This window comes from Phycodurus eques, chromosome 1 (assembly GCF_024500275.1).
Source record: "Phycodurus eques isolate BA_2022a chromosome 1, UOR_Pequ_1.1, whole genome shotgun sequence".
NCBI lineage: Eukaryota > Metazoa > Chordata > Actinopteri > Syngnathiformes > Syngnathidae > Phycodurus > Phycodurus eques.
Window position 1 is genome coordinate 44,061,362 of NC_084525.1, and position 20,470 is coordinate 44,081,831.

Sequence of the window (20,470 nt, forward strand, 5' to 3'; positions counted from 1 at the left end):
TGTACATCAAGCAAGAATGTGAAAGAATTCCACCGACAAAGCTTCAACAATTAGTGTCCTCAGTTCCCAAACGTTTATTGAATGTTGTTAAAAGAAAAGGTGACGTAACACAGTGGTAAACATGACCCTGTCCCAGCTTTTTCAGAACGTGTTGCGGCCATAAAATTCTAAGTTAATTATTATTTGCTCAAAACAATAAAGTTTATCAGTTTGAAGAGTAAATATCTTGTCTTTGTCGTGTATTCAATTAAATATAGGTTGAACATGATTTGCAAATCATTGTATTCTGTTTTTATTTATGTTTAACACAAGGTCCAAACTTCATTGGAATTGGGGTTGTATAATGTTGAAGGATGGTTTTCTCCGCCAGTCCTTCGCGTGTTCGTTGAATTCCGGATGATGAGAATGTTGGGGTCCGAATCAGAGACTGGAAATGAACTTCTTTAAGATCTTTTATTGCAGAATATTCTGGGCACAAATGTTCTACAGGCAGCTGCACAAATGTGCTCAAATGTGTGTTTTTTCAGCGTTCAGTGCGAGATTATATACAGTGTTCAGGGCGGTGTTTAAAGCTGGAGCAGGGTGGATCCAAGGTCACAGCAATATCTCTTCTTGGCACAAAACATCCTGTTCTGCGGCTGACGTTTTCACAGTTACGCGATTATTAGAAAATTTTGCTACTGAGGTTAGGTTAAACAACATAACAGTGCACAAATAAGTCTATGTATGATCATGACATCAGTATATCACGTGCGAGGGCCTTCAATAATATATATATATATATATTATAATATATATATATATAATATATATATATATATATATTATTGTAATATATACATATATTACATTATATATTACATATATACATGTAATATATAATAATAATATATAATATTATTATTATATATTATAATATATATATATATATATAATATATATAATATATATATATATATATATATATATATATATATTATTGAAGGCCCTCGCACGTGATATACTGATCTCATGATCATACATAGACTTATTTGTGCACTGTTATGTTGTTTAACCTAACCTCAGTAGCAAAATGTTCTAATATATATATATATATATATATATATATATATATATATATATATATATATATATATATATATATATATATATATAATATATATATATATATATATATATATATATATATATATATAAAATGCAGCCCTATGGGGGGCACAAGCCTGTGCAAACTGTAGGACGGTCCCAAGCCCGGATAAATGCAGAGGGTTGCGTCAGGAAGGGCATCCGGCTTAAAACGGCTTAATTCCATACCGGATCGGTCATGGCCCGGGTTAACAACGTCCGCCACCGGCGCCGTCAACCTGCAGGGAGCCGTTGGAAATTCAGCAACTGTGGTTTGAAGTCGAAGAAGAAGAAGAGGTGGAAAGCGAGTTCTTCGGCAGAAAGAGAAGAGGAAAGCACAGAGCCTAGAACGGAATGTGGGGACTTTTAATGTTGAGACTATGACAGGAAAATCTGGGAGTTGGTTGACATGATGATTAGGAGAAAGGTTGATATATTGTGTATCCAGCAGACCAGGTGGAAAGACAGTAAGGCTAGAAATTTAGAAATGTAAAACCCGTATTTTAAGTAGGACTCCTGATATAGCGTTGTTTCGTTCGCATCGTACAAAAGAACAAATCTTTTCCGTCAACGAAATGAACTGACTTAGTTTATCAAACCTCACGTCCCAGTACCGGTCTGCGGACCGGTGGTTGGGGACAACTGTCATATCGGACACCATGTCTCTTTTTATATTCATAAAATTTCGGAAAAGTGATAAAAAAAACCTTGATCAATCTCAGTACTGAGAAGGCTCGCCACATTAATAAACATTAATAGTTCTCGATTCTTCTTCTTTTCCTTTCGGCTTGTCCGTTTAAGGGTCGCCACAGCGCACGTCATCCTTTTCCATGTCAGCCTCCTGCATCCTCCTCTCGAACACCAACTGCCCTCATGTCTTCCCTCACGACATCCATCAACCTTCTCTTTGGTCTTCCTCTAGCTCTCTTGCCTGGCAGCTCAATCCTCATTATCCTTCTACCAATATACTCACTATTTATCCTCTGGACCTGTCCAAACCATCGAGGTCTGCTCTCTCTAACTTTGTCTGCAAAAAAACGATCCTTGGGTGTACCTCTGATGAGCTCATTTCGAATTTTATCCAACCTGGTCACTCCTAGAGCGATCCTCAGCATCTTCAATTCCGCCACCTCCAGCTCTGCTTCCTGTTGTCTCTTCAGTGCCACTGTGTCTAATCCGTACGTCCTGGCTGGCCTCACCACTGTTTTAGAAACTTTGCCCTTCATCCTAGCAAAGACTCTTCTGTCACATAACACACCTGACACCTTCCTCCACCCGTTCCAACCTGCTTGGACCCGTTTCTTCATTTCCTGACCACACTCACCATTGCTCTGGATGGTTGACCCCAAGTATTTAAAGTCATCCACCCTTGCTATCTCTTCTCCCTGTAGCCTCACTCTTCCTCCACCACCCCTCTCATTCATGCACACACACACACACACACACACATATATTCATGCCTCCATCTTTCTAACTTCCTCCACCTGCTCCCTGCTTTCACTGCAGATCACAATGTCATCTGCAAACATCATGGTCCACGGGGATTCCAGTCTAACCTCATCCATCACCACTGCAAACAGGAAGGGGCTCAGGGCTGATCCCTGATGCAGTCCCACCTCCACCTTAAATTCGTCTGTCACACCTACAGCACACCTCACCACTGTTCTGCTGCCCTCAACATCCATCCATCCATCCATTTTCTAAGCCGCTTCTCCTCACTAGGGTCGCGGGCCCTCGTACATGTCCTGTATTATTCTAACATACTTCTCTACCACTCCAGTCTTCCGCATGCAGTACCACAGTTCTTCTCTGGGTACTCTGTCATAGGCTTTCTCTAGATCTACAAAGACACAATGTAGGTCCTTCTGACCTACTCTGTACTTTTCCATCAACATCCTCAATGCAAATAATGCATCTGTGGTTCTCTTTCTAAGCATGAAACCACACTGTTGCTGGCAAATACTCAACTCTGTCCTGAGTCGAGCATCCACTACTCTTTCCCATAACTTCATTGTGTGGCTCATGAACTTTATTCCTCTATAGTTCCCACAGTTCTGCACATCACCCTTGTTCTTAAAAACGGCACCAGCACACTTTTCCTCCATTCCTCAGGCATCTTCTCACGCGCTAGAATTCTATTGAACAAGCTGGTAAAAAACTCCACAGCCACCTCTCCTAGATGCTTCCATACCTCCACAGGTGTCACCTGTGGGGAGCAGCTGGACCCAAGAGCAGGCGGAGGCAGATGTAAACTGATGAACAGTTTATTGAGGAAAGGTTATGGAGGTGGTCCTGGATGTGTTGGCAGGTGGCGTGGACAGATGGGAGGCAGTGGACGGAGCAGGCGGCTGGCTTGGTGGCAGGAATGACGTGGGTCAGGAACACAGGGGAGCACTGGGAACGAGGAGACACAAGAGTTAACGAGGGAAGCGAGGAACAGTGTAGCTTACTTGACATAAAGTGGGCCATGGTACCGCGAGGAGAAACTGCAATACTTAAGCGAGGATTTCCCGGAACAGGCAGGCTTATATACACCGGTGGTGATGAGGCTGATTGAAGACAGGTGGTGAAAACAGAGAGGGGAATGGGACATAAAGCGCCTTCCTGGCTCCAATAATGGAACTGCAGGGCAGTATATGACAACAGGAATGTCATCAGGACCAACTGCCTTTCCATTTTTCATCCTCTTTAATGCCTTTCTAACTTCCCCCTTACTAATCATTGCCACTTCCTGGTCCACCACACTGCCCTCTTCTACTCTCCCTTCTCTCTCGTTTTCCTCATTCAACTCCTCGAAGTATTCTTTCCATCTATCTAGCACACTACTGGCACCAGTCAACATATTTCCAGCTCTATTCTTAACCACCCCAACCTGCTGCACATCCTCTCTATCTCTATCCCTCTGTCTGGCCAACCTGTATAGATCATTTTCTCCTTCTTTAGTGTCCAACCTGGCATACATGTCATCATATGCCTCTTGTTTGGCCTTTGCCACCTCTACCTTTGGCCTATGTCGCATCTCAATGTATTCCTTTCACCTCTCCTTGTCTCACTTCTTCTTAGCTGAACCTTTTCCTCGTATGATTTCCTGTACTGTGAGGTACCACCACCAAGTCTCATTCTCTCCTCCCCTACCAGAACATACACCAAGTACTTTCCTGCCTGCCTCTCATCACCTTGGCTGCAGTGGTCCAGTCTTCTGGAAGCTCCTCCTGTCCACGGAGAGCCTGTCTCACCTCTTCCCCAAAAGCTGCACAAGAGTCGTCCTGTCTCAGCTTCCACCACACGGTTCTCTGCTCTGCCTTTGTCTTCCTAATCTTCCTCCCCACCACCATAGTCATTTTACACACCACACTCTCCTCTAGCCACACTCTCCCCTACCACTACCTTACAGTCGGTACCCTCCTTCAGATCAGATTACATCGTCTGCACAAGATGTAATCAACCTGCGTGCTTCTACCTCTGCTCTTGTAGGTCACCCTATATTCCTGCCTCTTCTGGAAAAAAGTGTTCACTACAACCATTTGCATTCTTTTTGTAAAGTCTAGCAGCATCTGTCCCTCCAAGTTCCTTTCCTGGATGCCGTACTTACCCATCACTGCTTCATCACCCCTGTTTCCTTCACCAACATGTCCATTACAATCTGCACCAATCATGACTCTCTCTCTGTCTGAGATGCTCAGAACTACTCGGGCCTAGCTCCTTCCAGTATTTCTCTTTCACCTCTCGGTCACATCCTACCTGTGGAGAATAGCCACTAATCACATTATACATAACACACTCAATTTCAAGTTTCAGCCTCATCACCCGATCTGATACTCTTTTCACCTCCAAGACATTCTTAGTCAACTCTTGTTTTAAAATAACCTCGGCGCCATTTCTACTTCCATCTACACCATGGTAAAATAATTTAAACCCTGCCCCTAAACTTCTAGCCTTACTGCCTTTCCACCTGGTCTCCTGGACACACAATATATCAACCTTTCTCCTCATCATCATGTCAACCAACTCCAGATATTTTCCTGTCATAGTCCCAACATTCAAAGTCCCCACATTCAGTTCTAGGCTCTGTGCTGTCCTCTTCTCTTTCTGCCAAAGAACCCGCTTTCCACCTCTTCTTCGACTTTAACCCACAGTAGCTGAATTGAACCTGCGCCGTCAACCTCTGCAGGGCGCCGGTGGCGGACGTTGTTAACCCGGGCCACGACCGATCCGGTATGGAATTCTTTGGATGAACGCTCATATTTGTTTTAAGCCAGATACCCTTCCTGACGCAACCCTCTGCATTTATCCGGGTTTGGGACCGGCCTACAGTTTGCACTGTTTTACTATTTCACTCAAACACACACAAAGCACAACAGAAAGTTGTATCGAAAATTTAATTAAATCTAATGGGGAAACTACAGGGTAACATACAGAGGGACTACTACAAAAATTACAGACAAACTTACGTAAAGAACAAGATATAGGGTGAATGACTGAACACGTAATGTGAGCGTCAAATGAGTTGAATCATAGTGACGGAGAGCAGAGTTGTGACTAGTGTGAGCTTTGTAACTTATACCCCGTAACTGGTAGGGGTGCCAGAAGTGGTTTCCTGGTGGGCCACGCCAACAGATCAAGGCTGGGAAAACAGATCAGTCGAGTCACAGACTGTCTTATGAACCCATGTCTGTTGAGTCGTTCCGTCGCCCGTGGGTGTCACTGTTGCCTGTTCCAACTCCCAAGTGGCAGTAGTCAAAAGGTTGGAGGCGCCTTTGTTGGTGCAATCCTTCGATTGCACCTTCCGCTTTGACGTGCCAGGCAGCCGTGATTCCGTTAGCGTCGGCATGGCAAAGCAAATTTCTGTATCTTGTTGAAGATAGTTTATTGTGTTGATCTGTTTAGAGTCTGCGTGTGACTCCGGAGTTAACGTCTATCTCGGCGGGGAGCGGCAGTAGTGGGAGGCTGGGGTTCTGGGTGGCATCTTTTGCGTAGCATGCCCGCTACACTAGTTTGAAGAAATAAGTGTAGTCAAATTACTTTCCTTGGAAAAATAACTATTTTTATTTTGCTCGTTACTTAAAATGGCGACATTTTGGTGTAATGCGTTACTTTGTAACTTTACTAACGTAACGTGTTACCACCATTACTGCCCGCGACCCTAGAGAGGATAACTGGTTAAGAAAATTATGGATGTATTCAATTAAAATTAGGTTGAATAGGATTTGCAAATCATTGTATTCAGTTTTTAGTTACGTTTTACTCAACATTCCAACTTCATTGGAATTGGGGTTTGTACTTACACTACTATGACATTGTCTACTGGGTAACTTGTAATTGTAACCAACTACATTTTCAAAGTAATCTTCTCAACACTGGTTGTTTATGTATGTGTGTGTTTGCAGACGACACAGTGAGATGGGAGAGCAGCTCCACATCGGACTCTACTGGAAATGACAACGGTAACACACACAGGGTTCCTACACAACTATGAAAAGTATGGAATTTGATTTCATAAACTGAACTGATGCATGTGGAGAGAGAATAAAGTTGGGACTCGTGAGGTCGATAAACTAACCCCAAGCTACTATGCACCAATTTGCACTTATTCTGGTAGTTGCTGCAATGTTTGCTCACTATTTGTGGATCAAGTGTTCACTGATTCCGAGGCGCTCTTTCTCGGTGGTCTCAGAGGGGAACCGCTGAGTGGATTTAGAAAAAACAGGAAAGGCCACTCTTTGGTGGTCCTTGTGTGGAGAATCGATATCCGTTACAGAATTATGGAAAATGGAAACTATTTTATGGAACAATTGTCATGTTTCCCAGACTGTTAAAACAGTTCTATTTTCTAAAAGCAAAGATTATGAATATCTAAAAAAAATATATAGATCGATCCATCTGGTTTTTAAAGCGCTTGGAGGCACAGCTAAGTTTGTGTATTATTATTATACCATGGGCATGGTAAATACCCAATTCTGATTGGGTCCGAAAATGTGATGTACACTTTCCGAACGTCTCAAGTAGTTACCATAAAAAAAATCATTACATTGTTCCAAATTAATTAAATTACATTATACAAGCAAACATGGCAACCTGACAGTCTGATTTTCTGTTAAGTAAACATGAAGAACTCTGAGGACAGAAATTAGCAAATTTAAAACAATAATGAGTGATTTAATCATCTACTTTGGTGAGTCCCCTCCTTGAGCCGTCACCTTATCGTGGTGGAGGGGTTTGTGTCTCTCAATGATCCTAGCAGCTAAGTTGTCTGGGGCTCTATGCCCCTGGCAGGGTCACCCATGGCAAACAGGTCCTAGGTGAGGGACCAAACAAAGCACGGCTCAAAGACCCCTTATGATGATGACAAACGATGGACTTGGTTTTCCCTTGCCCGGACGCGGGTCACCGGGGCCCCCCACTGGAGCCAGGCCTGGTGTTGGGGCTCGAAGGTGAGCGCCTGGTGGCCGGGCCTGCACCCATGGGGCCCGGCCGGGCACAGCCGAAAGGGTAATGTGGGTCCCCCTTCCCATGGGCTCACCACCTGTGGGAGGGGCCATTGAGGGCAGTGTGAGCTGGGCGGTGGCCGAAGGCGGGGACCTTGGCGATCCGATCTACAGAAGCTGGCTCTAGGGGTGTATTGTCACCTCTCTGGCAGGGAAGGAGCCCGACCTGGTGTGTGAGGTCGAGAAGTTCCGACTAGATATAGTCGGACTCGCCTCCACACACAGTTTGGGCTCTGGTACCAGTCCTCTCGAGAGGGGTTTGACTCTCTTCCACTCTGGAGTTGCCCACGGTAAGACGCCTCCCTAGTGAGGTCTTCCGGACATGTCCCACCGGGAGGAGACCCCGGGGACGACCCAGGACACGCTGGAAAGACTCCGTCCTTCGGCTGGCCTGGGAACGCCTCGGGATCCCCCTGGAAGAGCTGGATGAAGTGGGTGGGGAGAGGGAAGTCTGGGCGTCCCTGCTAAAGCTACTGCCCCCGCTACCCGACCCGGATAAGCGGTAGAAAATTGATGGATGGACTTTGGTGAGGACAACACCTTTGATGATGATGGGATGCTGCATTGAGGGAAAAATGAAGAGAGAGAAACGGCACAAAGCTAACTTGCAGGCGAGAAGGATGAAATCATCGCAAGGAAAACAACAAAATAGGCGGTTAAATCGCTGAGACACTTTCTGGCACAAAAACAAACTCAACGCTTCACAGTTGATGTTTTGAATGATACCCTGCGACAATTTGATGCCGCCGTCCGGTTAATGAAGACCGACAGAGAGTTGAGCGTTGCCAGCCTGAGTGCTTACATCAACCGTCACATATAAATATACCCAATATATGTGTAATAATAAAAACTGATTTTATCATCATACCTGTGGTTGTTATTTAACATTGTCAAACTACAAAATCTATTTGATGGAGTACTGAGTACTACTTTACATTCCCTTAGAAAGTTATGGGATTGGAATGACTCTTCGGAGTCAAGCCATCAGGTGCTGCAAGAGAAAAGGTAGTTTTATTAAAACTTTCTATTTTGACTACAAAACGTATGAAATTATAAATGGGTAGTTAAATTAATTATTTTCGATGGCAATGGATCTTGGTGTAAGCGGGTTAATGCCCTTCAAAGGTGTACAATTATCAGGGATTAATGGACTTGGCAGAGGCAACCATCCTCCTCTGCACGTCAGTTCATGCCTCCCCATCGTCCATGAATCCCCATCATGAACTCTGATGTTTACACGTCTCGTTGACATAACATAACAAATGTCACAAATTATTTAAATTTTTGACTGAAAAGTCTGGAATTTAGTGTCTAAAAAAAGTAGGGAATTTTTTAATCACATACGTGTAGGAACCCTGTACACACACGCACGTATACACACACACACACACACACACGCACACACACAAACTCACAAAATTACTGATGTTGTCATCAGTCACTTTCTCTGTGTGTTTGCCTAGAGTTTGTGCCTCAGAGTCGCCCCCTGTTGGTGCTTGCTGGTTCTCCAGTGGAGGTTTACTATCACAACAATCACAGGACGAGTTCAGTGTGTAACAGGTCATTATTATGGCCAAGCTAAACTAAGCTAAGCTAAGATAAAAGGCTGCCTAAAATAAGGGTTGTTTCTTTGTTAGGTCTGAGCATCCTGAGAGTCTTCAGAGCCACAGGCCTCTCCCCCAGCCTCCTGCCCAATCTTGCTCCCATGTCAGCTCACCGTCTGCAATCTCTTCGAAGCCTGCGGCCATGGTGGAGGGCAACATGTGCGTGACAGCCCGTCCCAGTAACAGCTCTGATAGTCTGGAGGAGCGTGCGGCTTCCACCGAGAAGGAACAGCAGGGTGGCATGTGGGCAAACAGTGTCACGGGGTCCCAGGCGGTAAACACGAGGCTGGCTGCGGGGCAAGGGCGCAGCAACAGCGACCTTTTATTGGACTACGTGTTGAGCAAACAGCGCCAGCAGTCACAGCCAATCACCTCCCAGCAGCCCCAAGGAGTGCCGCCCAGCTACCATATCCACATGGGCGAGCAGCGGCGCGTCAAAGTGACCCGCACCAAATCCTGTGGCCCCTTCCTGCCTGTGCCACAGATCCAGCCAGACCCCCACCCCCACCTTCTGCCCCCACAGCTGGCCGCCGCCCAGGATGCACATCTAGAGGACACTACCAGGAGCCTCCACAAGGCCCTTGCCCTGGAAGGTACTGTACAGTAATCCCTCTCGACATCGCAGTTCACTTATTGTAGATTCAGTGCATCCCAGATTTTTTTTATAGGTCAGTGTAGTGTAGTTACTCACCTACACATCTCTGCTACAGTTAGCTTTATTGGCTATATGCAGTGTTGCCACCGTTACCTTGAAAAAGTAACTTAGCTTCTTTACTGATTACTTGATCTTAAAAGTAACTAAGTTACAAAAAAGTAACTTTTTAGTTACTTTCAGAAGCTGCCATGTGGCAGGAATATCACTTACCCACAGTATCAAAAATGCATTAACCGTACCCATTAAGTTACAGAATGATGTCACCTACATGAACCAATAATTTCAATATTAGTATAGTTGAAGCCACATAAAATCAGCAACTTCGTGCAGACGTGACAAGCCAACACAGTACCATAAGTAACTAAACGTAAACAAGCATAGTCGTTAGCATAGTTAGCATAGTTACTAACGACTGCAGCAGAAAGGGAAGGGGTGCTCGCCAGTCTAGACTGATGAGCCAACACACTAGCAAAGCATTCTGGGATTTGTAATATTAGTGGCGCAAGCGCTATATACTGGCGGGCCAGCTCTAATACACATTTGATATGGTCTTCCGGGCCAAATATAATTACATCGTGGGCCAAATTTGGCCCCCGGGCCTGAGTTTGACATATATGCTGTAGATGGATGCCGATTGTGGTCCATGAAGGCAGCTGTGTGTGTGTGTGTATGTGTGTGTGTGTGCACGTTTGTGCGTGGATCTAAACGTGAAAGTGAGTGGCGGTTTGATATTGGGGGCATATACACACACGCTATTGCTCCAACAATCTTAATTTTGATGCGAAAAGCGAGAAAAGGAGACAAGATTATGCAACTGTTTAACTAGCAAAGCTGTGGGTGATTGACGGGGGGGAGATGCACTTCAGAATCAGAATCAGAATCAGAATCATCTTTATTTGCCAAGTATGTCCAAAACACACAAGGAATTTGTCTCCGGTAGTTGGAGCCGCTCTAGTACAACAAACAGTCAATTTACAGAACACTTTGGGGACATAAAGACATTGACAAAAAACAATTGTGCAAAAAGATGCAGAGTCCTCTAGCACTTAGAGCAGTTCGAGTGACTAATATTGCAATAGTCCGGTGCAATGACCATTGTGCAAAGGGCGCTGAGAATTCAAGGAGTGTATGCGGTTTAAAGTGACGAGTAGTGCGATCATCTGGGACAATGTTGGTTGTGCAAATGTTACAGATACTCCTCAATCAGTGTGCAAATGGAGCAGATGCTACTCTGGCATGAGTGGGCAGTATTGGTCAACAACAGATATGCAAATAGTGCAGCGTGGCGAGACAACTACAGTGAGTGCACAAGTAATACATAATTGGCCCCACAGAAATGTGACAACGAACTCAAGTCAAAAAATTGCCAGCTAGTTGTAATGGAATTATAGGTTAGGTGTTTAAGAAGTTGATCGCAAGAGGGAAGAAGCTGTTGGAATGTCTACTAGTTCTAGTTTGCGTTGATCGGTAGCGCCTACCTGAGGGAAGGAGCTGGAAGAGCCGGTGACCGGGGTGCAGACGGTCCGAGAGGATTTTGCACGCCCTTGTCTTAGTTCTGGCAGCGTGCAAGTCCTCAATGGTGGGTAGGGGGGTACCGACAATCCTTTCAGCAGTTTTGATTGTCCGTTGCAGTCGGAGTTTGTCCTTTTTTGTAGCAGCACCAAACCAGACTGTGATGGAAGAACACAGGACCGATTCGATGACCGCTGTAGAACTGTCTCAGCTTACTATGTGACATCAGCCGTGCAGCGCGTTAAACCAGCTCACAGTCCGGACTACAGATAATGTTGAATGTTCTCACTTTTCATTGTAAATATTTAAGTATTCTAAGTCCTTCAGTGAGTCAATGCATTCTGCGCTTAACATGCCAGTAAAATTGTATTCTTAATGTGTAAATAAAAAAGCAAAAACAATCAAATACACTTTTTACTTAGGAAAATAAGAAAAGAAAAATAATGTGGCGGTAGTGAAATCGTGCATTTCTTTGCAGTTTTATGGTACTGTACTGTCACTGTGCATTGTAGAATCAACAATCACCTCCCAATCGCTTTTTTCTGTGTTTTTGAAAATTAGTGTTCTGCGAGAATGGTTAAATGCTAATGAATAGCTGGACTGCATTTTGTTTGAATCACCAGCCACAAATTAGTACCTGGTGAGATACATTGATGTCTCAAAAGTAACTAATAAATAGTAGTCTAATTACTTACCCAGGAAAAGTAACGCGTTACTTAAAATGGCGGCATTTTGGAGTAACACGTTACTTTGTAGTGCGTTACCGGCATCACTGGTTATATTATTGTAATGGGGCAACAATGACTCCTAAGGTCAATTGGGCTCTTATTCTTAGCAGAAAAACAAACCTTACTGAGTAATCTCAACTCATACATTTGCGAAGTCCACCAAATTGCTTAAGGATACAAAGAACATAACTGGAAAGCCACTGTTTAAAAGACAAGCCACAGACGGAGTTTTATGAAAGAAATTCACAAATACCAACTTTGCACACACTCCATAGCGACAGGTACAAATGCAAGAAAGAGCAAGTTACCTTGATTTTCCACAACTACAGTGCTGTGTTTAAAAACGTCACTGCAATGAATTCTAGGTTTCCATAATGCTTTTCGCTGACTATATTGCCAGGACTGCCAGTATGAGGAATGGTACCACTGCTTAAGGCAGGAAATCGCCTGTTCACCCCATGTCAGAATCAGAATCAGAATCATCTTTATTTGCCAAGTATGTCCAAAAACACACAAGGAATTTGTCTCCGGTAGTTGGAGCCGCTCTAGTACGACAACAGACAGTCAATTTACAGAATACTTTGGAGACAGAAAGACATTGACAAAAAAAAAACAGTCACTGAGCAGTAAAGGGTTGCTAGTTATCTGGTAATGCCGGTACATTTTTTTTTTTTTTTTTTTTTTTTTGATAATTGTGCAAAAAGATGCAGAGTCCTCTAGCACTTAGAGCAGTTCGAATGACTAATATTGCGATAGTCCGGTGCAATGACCATTGTGCAAAGGGCGCTGAGACTTCAAGGAGTGTATGCGGTTTAAAGTGACGAGTAGTGCGATCATCTGGGACAATGTTGGTTGTGCAAATGTTACAGATACTCCTCAATCAGTGTGCAAATGGAGCAGATGCTACTCTGGCATGAGTGGCCAGTATATGCAAATAGTGCAGCATGGCGAGACAACTACAGTGAGTGCACGAGTAATACATAATTGGCCCCACAGAAATGTGACAACAAACTCAAGTCAAAAAATTGCCATCTTATTGTGATGAAATTGTAGGTTAGGTGTTGAAGAAGTTTATCGCAAGAGGGAAGAAGCTGTTGGAATGTCTGCTAGTTCTAGTTTGCATTGATCGGTAGCGCCTACCTGAGGGAAGGAGCTGGAAGAGCCGGTGACCGGGGTGCGGAGGGTCCGAGAGGATTTTGCACGCTCTTGTCTTAGTTCTGGCAGCGTGCAAGTCCTCAATGGTGGGTAGGGGGTCACCGACAATCCTTTCAGCAGTTTTGATTGTCCGTTGCAGTCTGAGTTCTTTTTTCCTTTTTTGTCGCAGCACCAAACCAGACTGTGATGGAAGAACACAGGACTGATTCGATGACCGCTGTGTAGAACTGTCTCAGCAGCTCCGGTGGCAGGCTGTGCTTTCGCAGAAGCCGCAGGAAGTACATCCTATGCTGGGCCTTTTTGAGGACGGAGTTGATGTTGGTCGCCCACTTCAGGTCCTGAGAGACAGTAATTCCCAGGAACTTGAAGGTTTCGACGGTTGACACAAGGCAGCTGGACAACGTGAGGGGCAGCTGTGGCGAAGGATGCCTCCTGAAGTCCACGATCATCTGCAGTCTTGAGCGTGTTCAGCTCCAGGTTGTGTCGGCCGCACCACAGCTCCAGCTGCTCCGCTTCCTGTCGATATGCAGACTCGTCACCGTCCTTGATGAGGCCGATGACAGTGGTGTCATCTGCAAACTTGAGGAGTTTGACAGCCGGGTGCGCTGAGGTGCAGAGAGTAGAGAGAGAAGAGCAGCGGAGAGAGGACACAACCTTGGGGCGCTCCAGTGCTGATGCTGTGTGTGGATGAGGTGGTCTCTTCCAGCCTCACCTGCTGTGTCCTGCCCGTCAGGAAGCTGTAAATCCACTGGCAGATGGCAGGTGAGACGCTGAGCTGGAGAAGCTTGGATGAAAGGAGTTCAGGGATGATGGTGTTGAACGCTGAGCTGAAGTCCACGAACAGAATCCTCGCGTAGGTCCCTGCACTGTCGAGGTGTTCGAGGATGAAGTGCAGTCCCATGTTGACTGCATCATCCGCAGACCTGTTCGCTTTGTAGGCAAACTGCAGGGGGTCCGTCAGGGGACCTGTGACACTCTTGAGGTGGTCCAGCACGAGACGTTCAAAGGACTTCATGACCACAGATGTCAAAGCGACAGGTTGTTTTGTTTTCCCCGATGATTCCATGTCGCGGTCCGCTCGATGAGTATGAAAACCGGGAAGCATGACGGCGCCGTCGGGTACAGCGTCGCAAAGCCAGGTCTCCGTGAAGCACATGGCGGCGGTACGGCCGAAGTCTTTACTGGTCTCTAACAGAAGATGAAGCTTGTCCATTTTGTTGGGTAGGGAGCGTACATTCGCGAGGTGGAATCTGTATCCTCTCTTGCGGAGTTTCACCTGAATGCCGCCACACTTCCCTCTGTGGCGCCATTTCCATCTCCATGCGCCGAAAACCGCGGACGCCGCTCCGGTGAGTAACTCGGGGAAAAAACTGAGCGGATTTGCGAAAGTTGGTGACAGAAAGTCCGGAGTAGCCTCCTTGATGGTTAGCAGGTCTCCCCTTGTGTAAGTGAGTCGTGTAAGGTCTCCAAAGACGGACGAAAAACACAAAAACAATACTAGAGAGCGCGCTACCGAGGCGACCACACTGGTAGGCGCCATCTTGTTAACATGTCCGCATGGGCTATTGTTCAAAATCATTCAAGCAGAGAGCACCCTCCTTTAATAGACATGCGCTTGTATAGAGTGTGTGGGTGTTGACCTCAAGTTGACAAATAAAATACCTGCACCTCTCTAAAGTTTCACATATTGATTGAAGTGCATATACTATGAAACTTATAAATTGGGCACTACTTTGCAGATTTCATTTTTTGCGGGGGTTTTCTGGAACGTAACCTCCGCAATAAACAAGGGTTTACTGTACGTGCTTATGCTCACTTCCTGTTTGCACACGCGTTGACACTTTAATTGACAGGTCTGAGGGATTGGTACCTGAGGAACACCATAGGCTCTTCCCACACTAATCAGAGTGATGGGAAGGTTAAAGGTCAGATGGGAGGAGCTTTGCAGCGTCGACGGACGACTCACAGTGTCCTCACGCAGTCGGAGGTCGGGCCTCACACCCATCAGCCTCTGCCTCACTCCGTCACCTTCCACGGCCACCCGCTACACAGCAGGTGGGTGCACACCAGGAAGTGATTCTTAAAACAGCAATGTGCAACACTTTCTATTCTCCTCTCCCTCTCTGTCTGTCTCTCTCTCTGACACTGTCACTCTCTCTCCCTCTGTCACTCTGTCTCACTATCTCTCTTGCTCTCCCTCTTTGTCTCTATCGCTTTTGCTCCCCCTATCTCGATCTATCTCTATCTCTCACTCTTGCGCTCGCTCTCTCTCTGTCTCATTCACTCACTCTCTTTCTCTCTCTCTCTCTCTCTCACAGGTCTATAGATCCCCTCAGAGAACCATCCTTAAAGCAAACATCACCAGGAACTCTGGTCTGAAAAGTCTGTCAGTCGGCAGGCTACGATCACGCAGAGAATCAAAATGGCTGTCCCACGAAGATTGAATGACATGCTTCAGGAAGTAGCCGGCGGCTCCGAGCCTTCGCACGCCGGCACCTCAGTTTTTGCGTTTTGCCACGAGCTAGATGTTGAGAAGGAAAGGACCAAATGACATTGAAGAATCTTTCCTTCACTGACAATGTGGATGTCATTGTTGGATTAAATCACTGACTCAGGCCAATCTAATAACAGTAACATTATGAACTTTTATATTCCAGCAATACTATAGCCAAGTGAGCGCAGCTTTCAATGAACTAGACAATCACATTACACTGGGTTACAAAAAAATAATAAAAATGTGTCCGTTGTCTCTGAGTCACTGATGGTGTAGTGGTACAACGTACATTGGCCTGACAGGTACAGGCAGTGAGGGTTCAGTTCCCACTCAGTGACTCTGTGAATGTGAGTGCAAGCGGTTGTCCGTGTCCGTATGTGCCCTGCGACTGACTGGTAACCAGCTCAGGGTGTAGTCTACCTTTTGCCCGAAGTCAGCTGGGATAGGCTCCAGCACCCCGTGACCATAAACAGTATTGAGAATGGATGGATGGAAGTTGTCGATGTTTTTTTTTAACTGATTTAGGACAATTTTGTATGGCAGTTGTTGCCAGTTTATTAAACAAATGTGACAAACTTCACTTACTGTAAATTGAATAAGAGACTGATAAAAGTACGTACCGATAAATTGTGTTTCTTCGTCATTGTTCTAACTTCAGAGCATGAACATCCATTTAATTGAGCCTCTAAAGTGAAAATACCAGTACATGTAAACAAAATGTGGTCATAGTTCTAAAAGTTGACCTGATTGAGCAAAACCATTGTGATATTTGGATTCAGCCTATCAGAATTGTCCTAAATCAGCTAAAAAATGTGTAGACAATGAATTTGTTGTTGACCAGTGTTATCAATAGATAAATTGATCCAGTGCATGTTGACATCAGGTGTATTGATTAATGATTGACTGTGTATAGATTTTACTTGATATCAGGTCACTTTGATCCAAATAACGCTGACACATTCTACCATCTTGTTTTTGAAACTTATTTTCTGTTTTTATTACCATTCTGTTTATGGAATGTCTAAGCCTCGCCCACCTGCAAACTTCAGTGTGTTTGATTGGCTTTAAAGACTGACAACATGATGCAGGTGGGTGGGTGGTAATTACAGTATTTTACAGTGGTGAGACGTCAGGGCCAGCAAGGCCTGCTCTGCTGACTTCATCACTGTCAGAAGATGTCAGGACTCAGGTTGTGAGTTGGACTCAGGCAGAAACGAGAGAGAGAGGGCAGTTTTTGAATGACTGTTTATTGTTGGAACGCTTGGTTGGAAGCAAACAAAAAGCGACTCCGAGAGCTAGATCCAGGGTTGGCCGGGTTCCAAGGAGGACCAGTCTGGCAGAGTACGGGGGCTGGGTTGTCAATGGGCAGAGGGAGGTGAGCACAGGTTTGCAGGGAGCAAAGGCAGATATCAGACTGTGGACAAAGAGCAAGAACGGGTTAGAGATTTAATCACAAGGTCTTCGAGAAGCAAAGGCGGATAGTGTGGCTAGGCTACGAACTCGGCATAGAGTGTTAGCCTGGTGACCAGTTGTTCTCCCACATTGTCTTCAGAGTAGTCATTCGTAATTAGGATGATGAGACAGCAGCTGCCGGACTCCAACACGCCAAACCTGCAAAGCACTCATGACACACACACACACACAGACACTCAAGGGCTGGCCTCAGGGTGGTGAAACAGCAGCCCTGACAGTATCCCCCATCCCACGGGCGCCACCAGGCGTATGAGCCAAGCAACCGGGGAAAGCACGATGGAAGTAGCGGACCAACGACTTTCTCAGGATCAGCCACGCAGGGACCCAACTTTGCTCCTCCAGACCACAGCCCTTCCAGTCGACCAGGTATTGGAGGCTGCGACCCCGGCGACGCACATCTTCCTGTGACGGGAACAGCGGTGGTTGGTAGCTTAAGAAGCATTGAAAAGGGGACATGGCCAAGAAGGTGCTAGGCAGTGAATTATGGGCATACTCAACACAGGCAAGATGCGTGGTCCACGAAGCGGGATGGGACTGGGACATGCAATGGAGTGCCTTCTCCAGCTGTTGGGTAGTGCGCTCACATTGCCTGTTGGTCTGAGGATGGTAACCAGAGGATAGACTAACACCAATACCAAGCGCTGTGCAAAACGCTCTTCAAACCTGCGAGGTGAATTGGGGGTCCCTGTCAGAGACTATGTAAGAAGGGATGCCATGTAGGTGGAAAACGTGCTGGACCAACAGGTCTGCGGTCTCTTTGGCAGATGGTAGCTTGGGAAGTGCTAGGAAGTGTGCTGCTTTAGAAAAACTGTCCACCACAGTGAGCCACTCGGTGACTGCGGCTACCTTGGCTGAGTCCATCTGAAGCTGTCCCTCAGCAATGACGTAACCCAGCAAGGTGGACTTTGAAACATGGAACTCACATTTTTCTGCTTTGATGAAGAGCTTGTTCTCAAGGAGTCTCTGAAGCACTTTGCAAACATGTCGTTGTGATCTGCCCTGTAACGGGAGAAAATCGGAGGGAAATCAGCCGTTTAGCGGCCTCCCTCCAGCGAACCGGGTGGTCAAAGATTTTCTTCATCTCCGCGGAGAAAGAGGAGTATGATGCGCAAACAGCCGACCGTCTCTCCCAGTGGCCCACGAAAGCGCTGTACCCCGGAGAAAGCCGATGAGGTAGACAATTTTAACATTGTCGGTGGAGTAAGACTGAGGCTGATGTTCAAACACAAGTGAGGACCGGACCAAAAAAGCGCGACAAGACCCAAGATCACCATCGTAAGCGGCAGGCGCAGGCTTATACAGTTCACGCATTACGTGGGTGAGGGGGGCAGTGGGACCCGTGGATGCCACAACAGGTGGCTGTGCGCAAGTTTGGAGTGAGGCAAATTGATTTTGGAGGGACATGAGGGCTTGTGAGAAATCCCGGCCCTTTCCAATCAGGAGGGTAAGGGCTTGGTCGTGTTGCTCCAAAAGCATACTCTGTCCGGTAACTGTTTGGCGAAGGGGATCTGTCTCTGCTGGGTGACTTGGGCAGACTATGCTGTCAGGACTCAGGTTGCGAGTTGGACCCAGATGCAGAGACGAGAGAGGGCAGTTCGTGAACGAATGTTTTTTGTTGGAATGCTTGGTCGGAAGCAAACAAAAAGGGACTCCGAGAGCTAGATCCAGGGTTGGTAAGGTTCCAAGGAGGAGCAGTCTGGCAGGGTAGAGGGTCCGGGTTGTCAATAGGCAGAGGGAGGTGAGCACAGGTTTGCAGGGAGCAAAGGCATTTGGCAGACTGGGGACAAAGAGCAAGAATGAGTTAGAGATTTAATCACAAGGTCTTCGGGAAGCAAAGGCGGATAGTGTGGCTAGGCTACGAACTCGGCATAGAACGTTGATAGTCTGCCGATGAGTTGGTGTCCCACAGCGTCTTAAGAGTATTCAGTCGTAATTAGGATGATGAGACAGCAGCTGCTAGACTCCCAACACACCAAACCTGCAAAGCACTCATGACACACCCACACACACAAGGGCTGGACTCAGGGTGCTGAAACAGCAGTCCTGATAGAAGAACTGACCTACATTTGCAACCTGAATTATATATTTTGTTCCATGAAACTGTGAATTTATTCCCAATGGTCTATTCTCTTCATTTTATAGTGTTTCTCTTGGCTGCACTGCTTCCAGTACTTGTCTGTAGATGTTTGATTTTTTTTTTTTTCTTTGGTCCAATCAGACTTCAGCCTCTATGTGCTGCCATGTTAATCAAATCTGCCCAGGGGCTTCACAATCCAAAGGGCTGTCTGATGTAACATAAACTATATTAGCAATGGGGCTGTTTCTTTTACTAATCAGATTTCAAAATCACCTCAGATTGGTTGGTCGCAGCAAGCCAAGTTCAATTAACAAAACTGAACACTTGAATACATTTAATCATCAGCATTTCTGGTGAGTATGGTGTATTTTATATATTTTTTTAAATGTTTTTGTCATGTTATTAGATAGGTATTGACTCTGATCTGCTCCAGATGATGCATGTGGCACAGTTGGCGTACTTCTATATTTGTTTTTTGTATAGTACTGATGGTTTCTATAATTGCGATGTGATAATGGTGGTATTAAGAGGTTGGTTAAGTTGGGTAAGTCCTCACTGAAGGCCTCGATCCCAAGTGCATGACCCACCAATGGTATTTTATGACTGATCACTGTGACATGATTAGATGTCATTAGACCGCAGCCAAATATCCCAGCATGCACTTGTTCTAACACTCTGCTCAAGTGGAAGAGGTGACAAATGTAAAAATTCTTCCTTAGCGAACAAACCAGCAGTGTCCAAATGGACCAATCAGGACTGGTGACGTCATGGCTTTGTTTGCCATGATGGTGATGCGTTCAGGTGAACTCTGTACAGTCTAACTTTTCAAAACAAAACAACAACCACAAAACTTTTTAAAATCTTTTTGGGCTTATTTGTACTTTTTCAAGCTTCACTACTGTTTGATGAAAACACATTTTATGTAACCAAATGTTTAATTTGGAAATAAACATTTCACTTTTTCTTCCATGGCACTGTGGTATTTATTGATCTCTGAATACTTCTTTAAACATAATAGCGATTTAATCAAAAGTAGTAGAATATTATAATGAATATATATTTACTCAAATATTCATTTACTATTTTTATTGTATCGACAAACTTGTAAATATGAAGCAATGTATCATTTAAAGTAGGGGTGTCAAACAATGTAACGGACACG

At 45.4% G+C, this 20,470-nt stretch overlaps 1 protein-coding gene across 5 annotated transcripts in view; it reads left to right on the forward strand.

Annotated features, from left to right (window-relative positions):
- Window positions 1-20,229, forward strand: part of ccdc120a (coiled-coil domain containing 120a) — a 49,875-nt gene extending 29,646 nt beyond the window's left edge. For 4 of the 5 annotated variants that reach the window (XM_061693694.1, XM_061693678.1, XM_061693686.1 and 1 more), the window contains 5 exons: window positions 6,513-6,569; window positions 9,074-9,170; window positions 9,248-9,807; window positions 15,118-15,319; window positions 15,583-20,229. In XM_061693694.1, the coding sequence (XP_061549678.1) occupies window positions 6,513-6,569; window positions 9,074-9,170; window positions 9,248-9,807; window positions 15,118-15,319; window positions 15,583-15,643 (977 nt within the window). In that variant the 3' untranslated portion in view covers window positions 15,644-20,229. Of the gene's footprint in view, window positions 1-6,512; window positions 6,570-9,073; window positions 9,171-9,247; window positions 9,808-13,433; window positions 13,903-15,117; window positions 15,320-15,582 lie in introns of those variants that run through there. The other variant, XM_061693713.1, reaches the window with a different exon arrangement.
- Window positions 20,230-20,470: the final 241 nt, after the last annotated feature.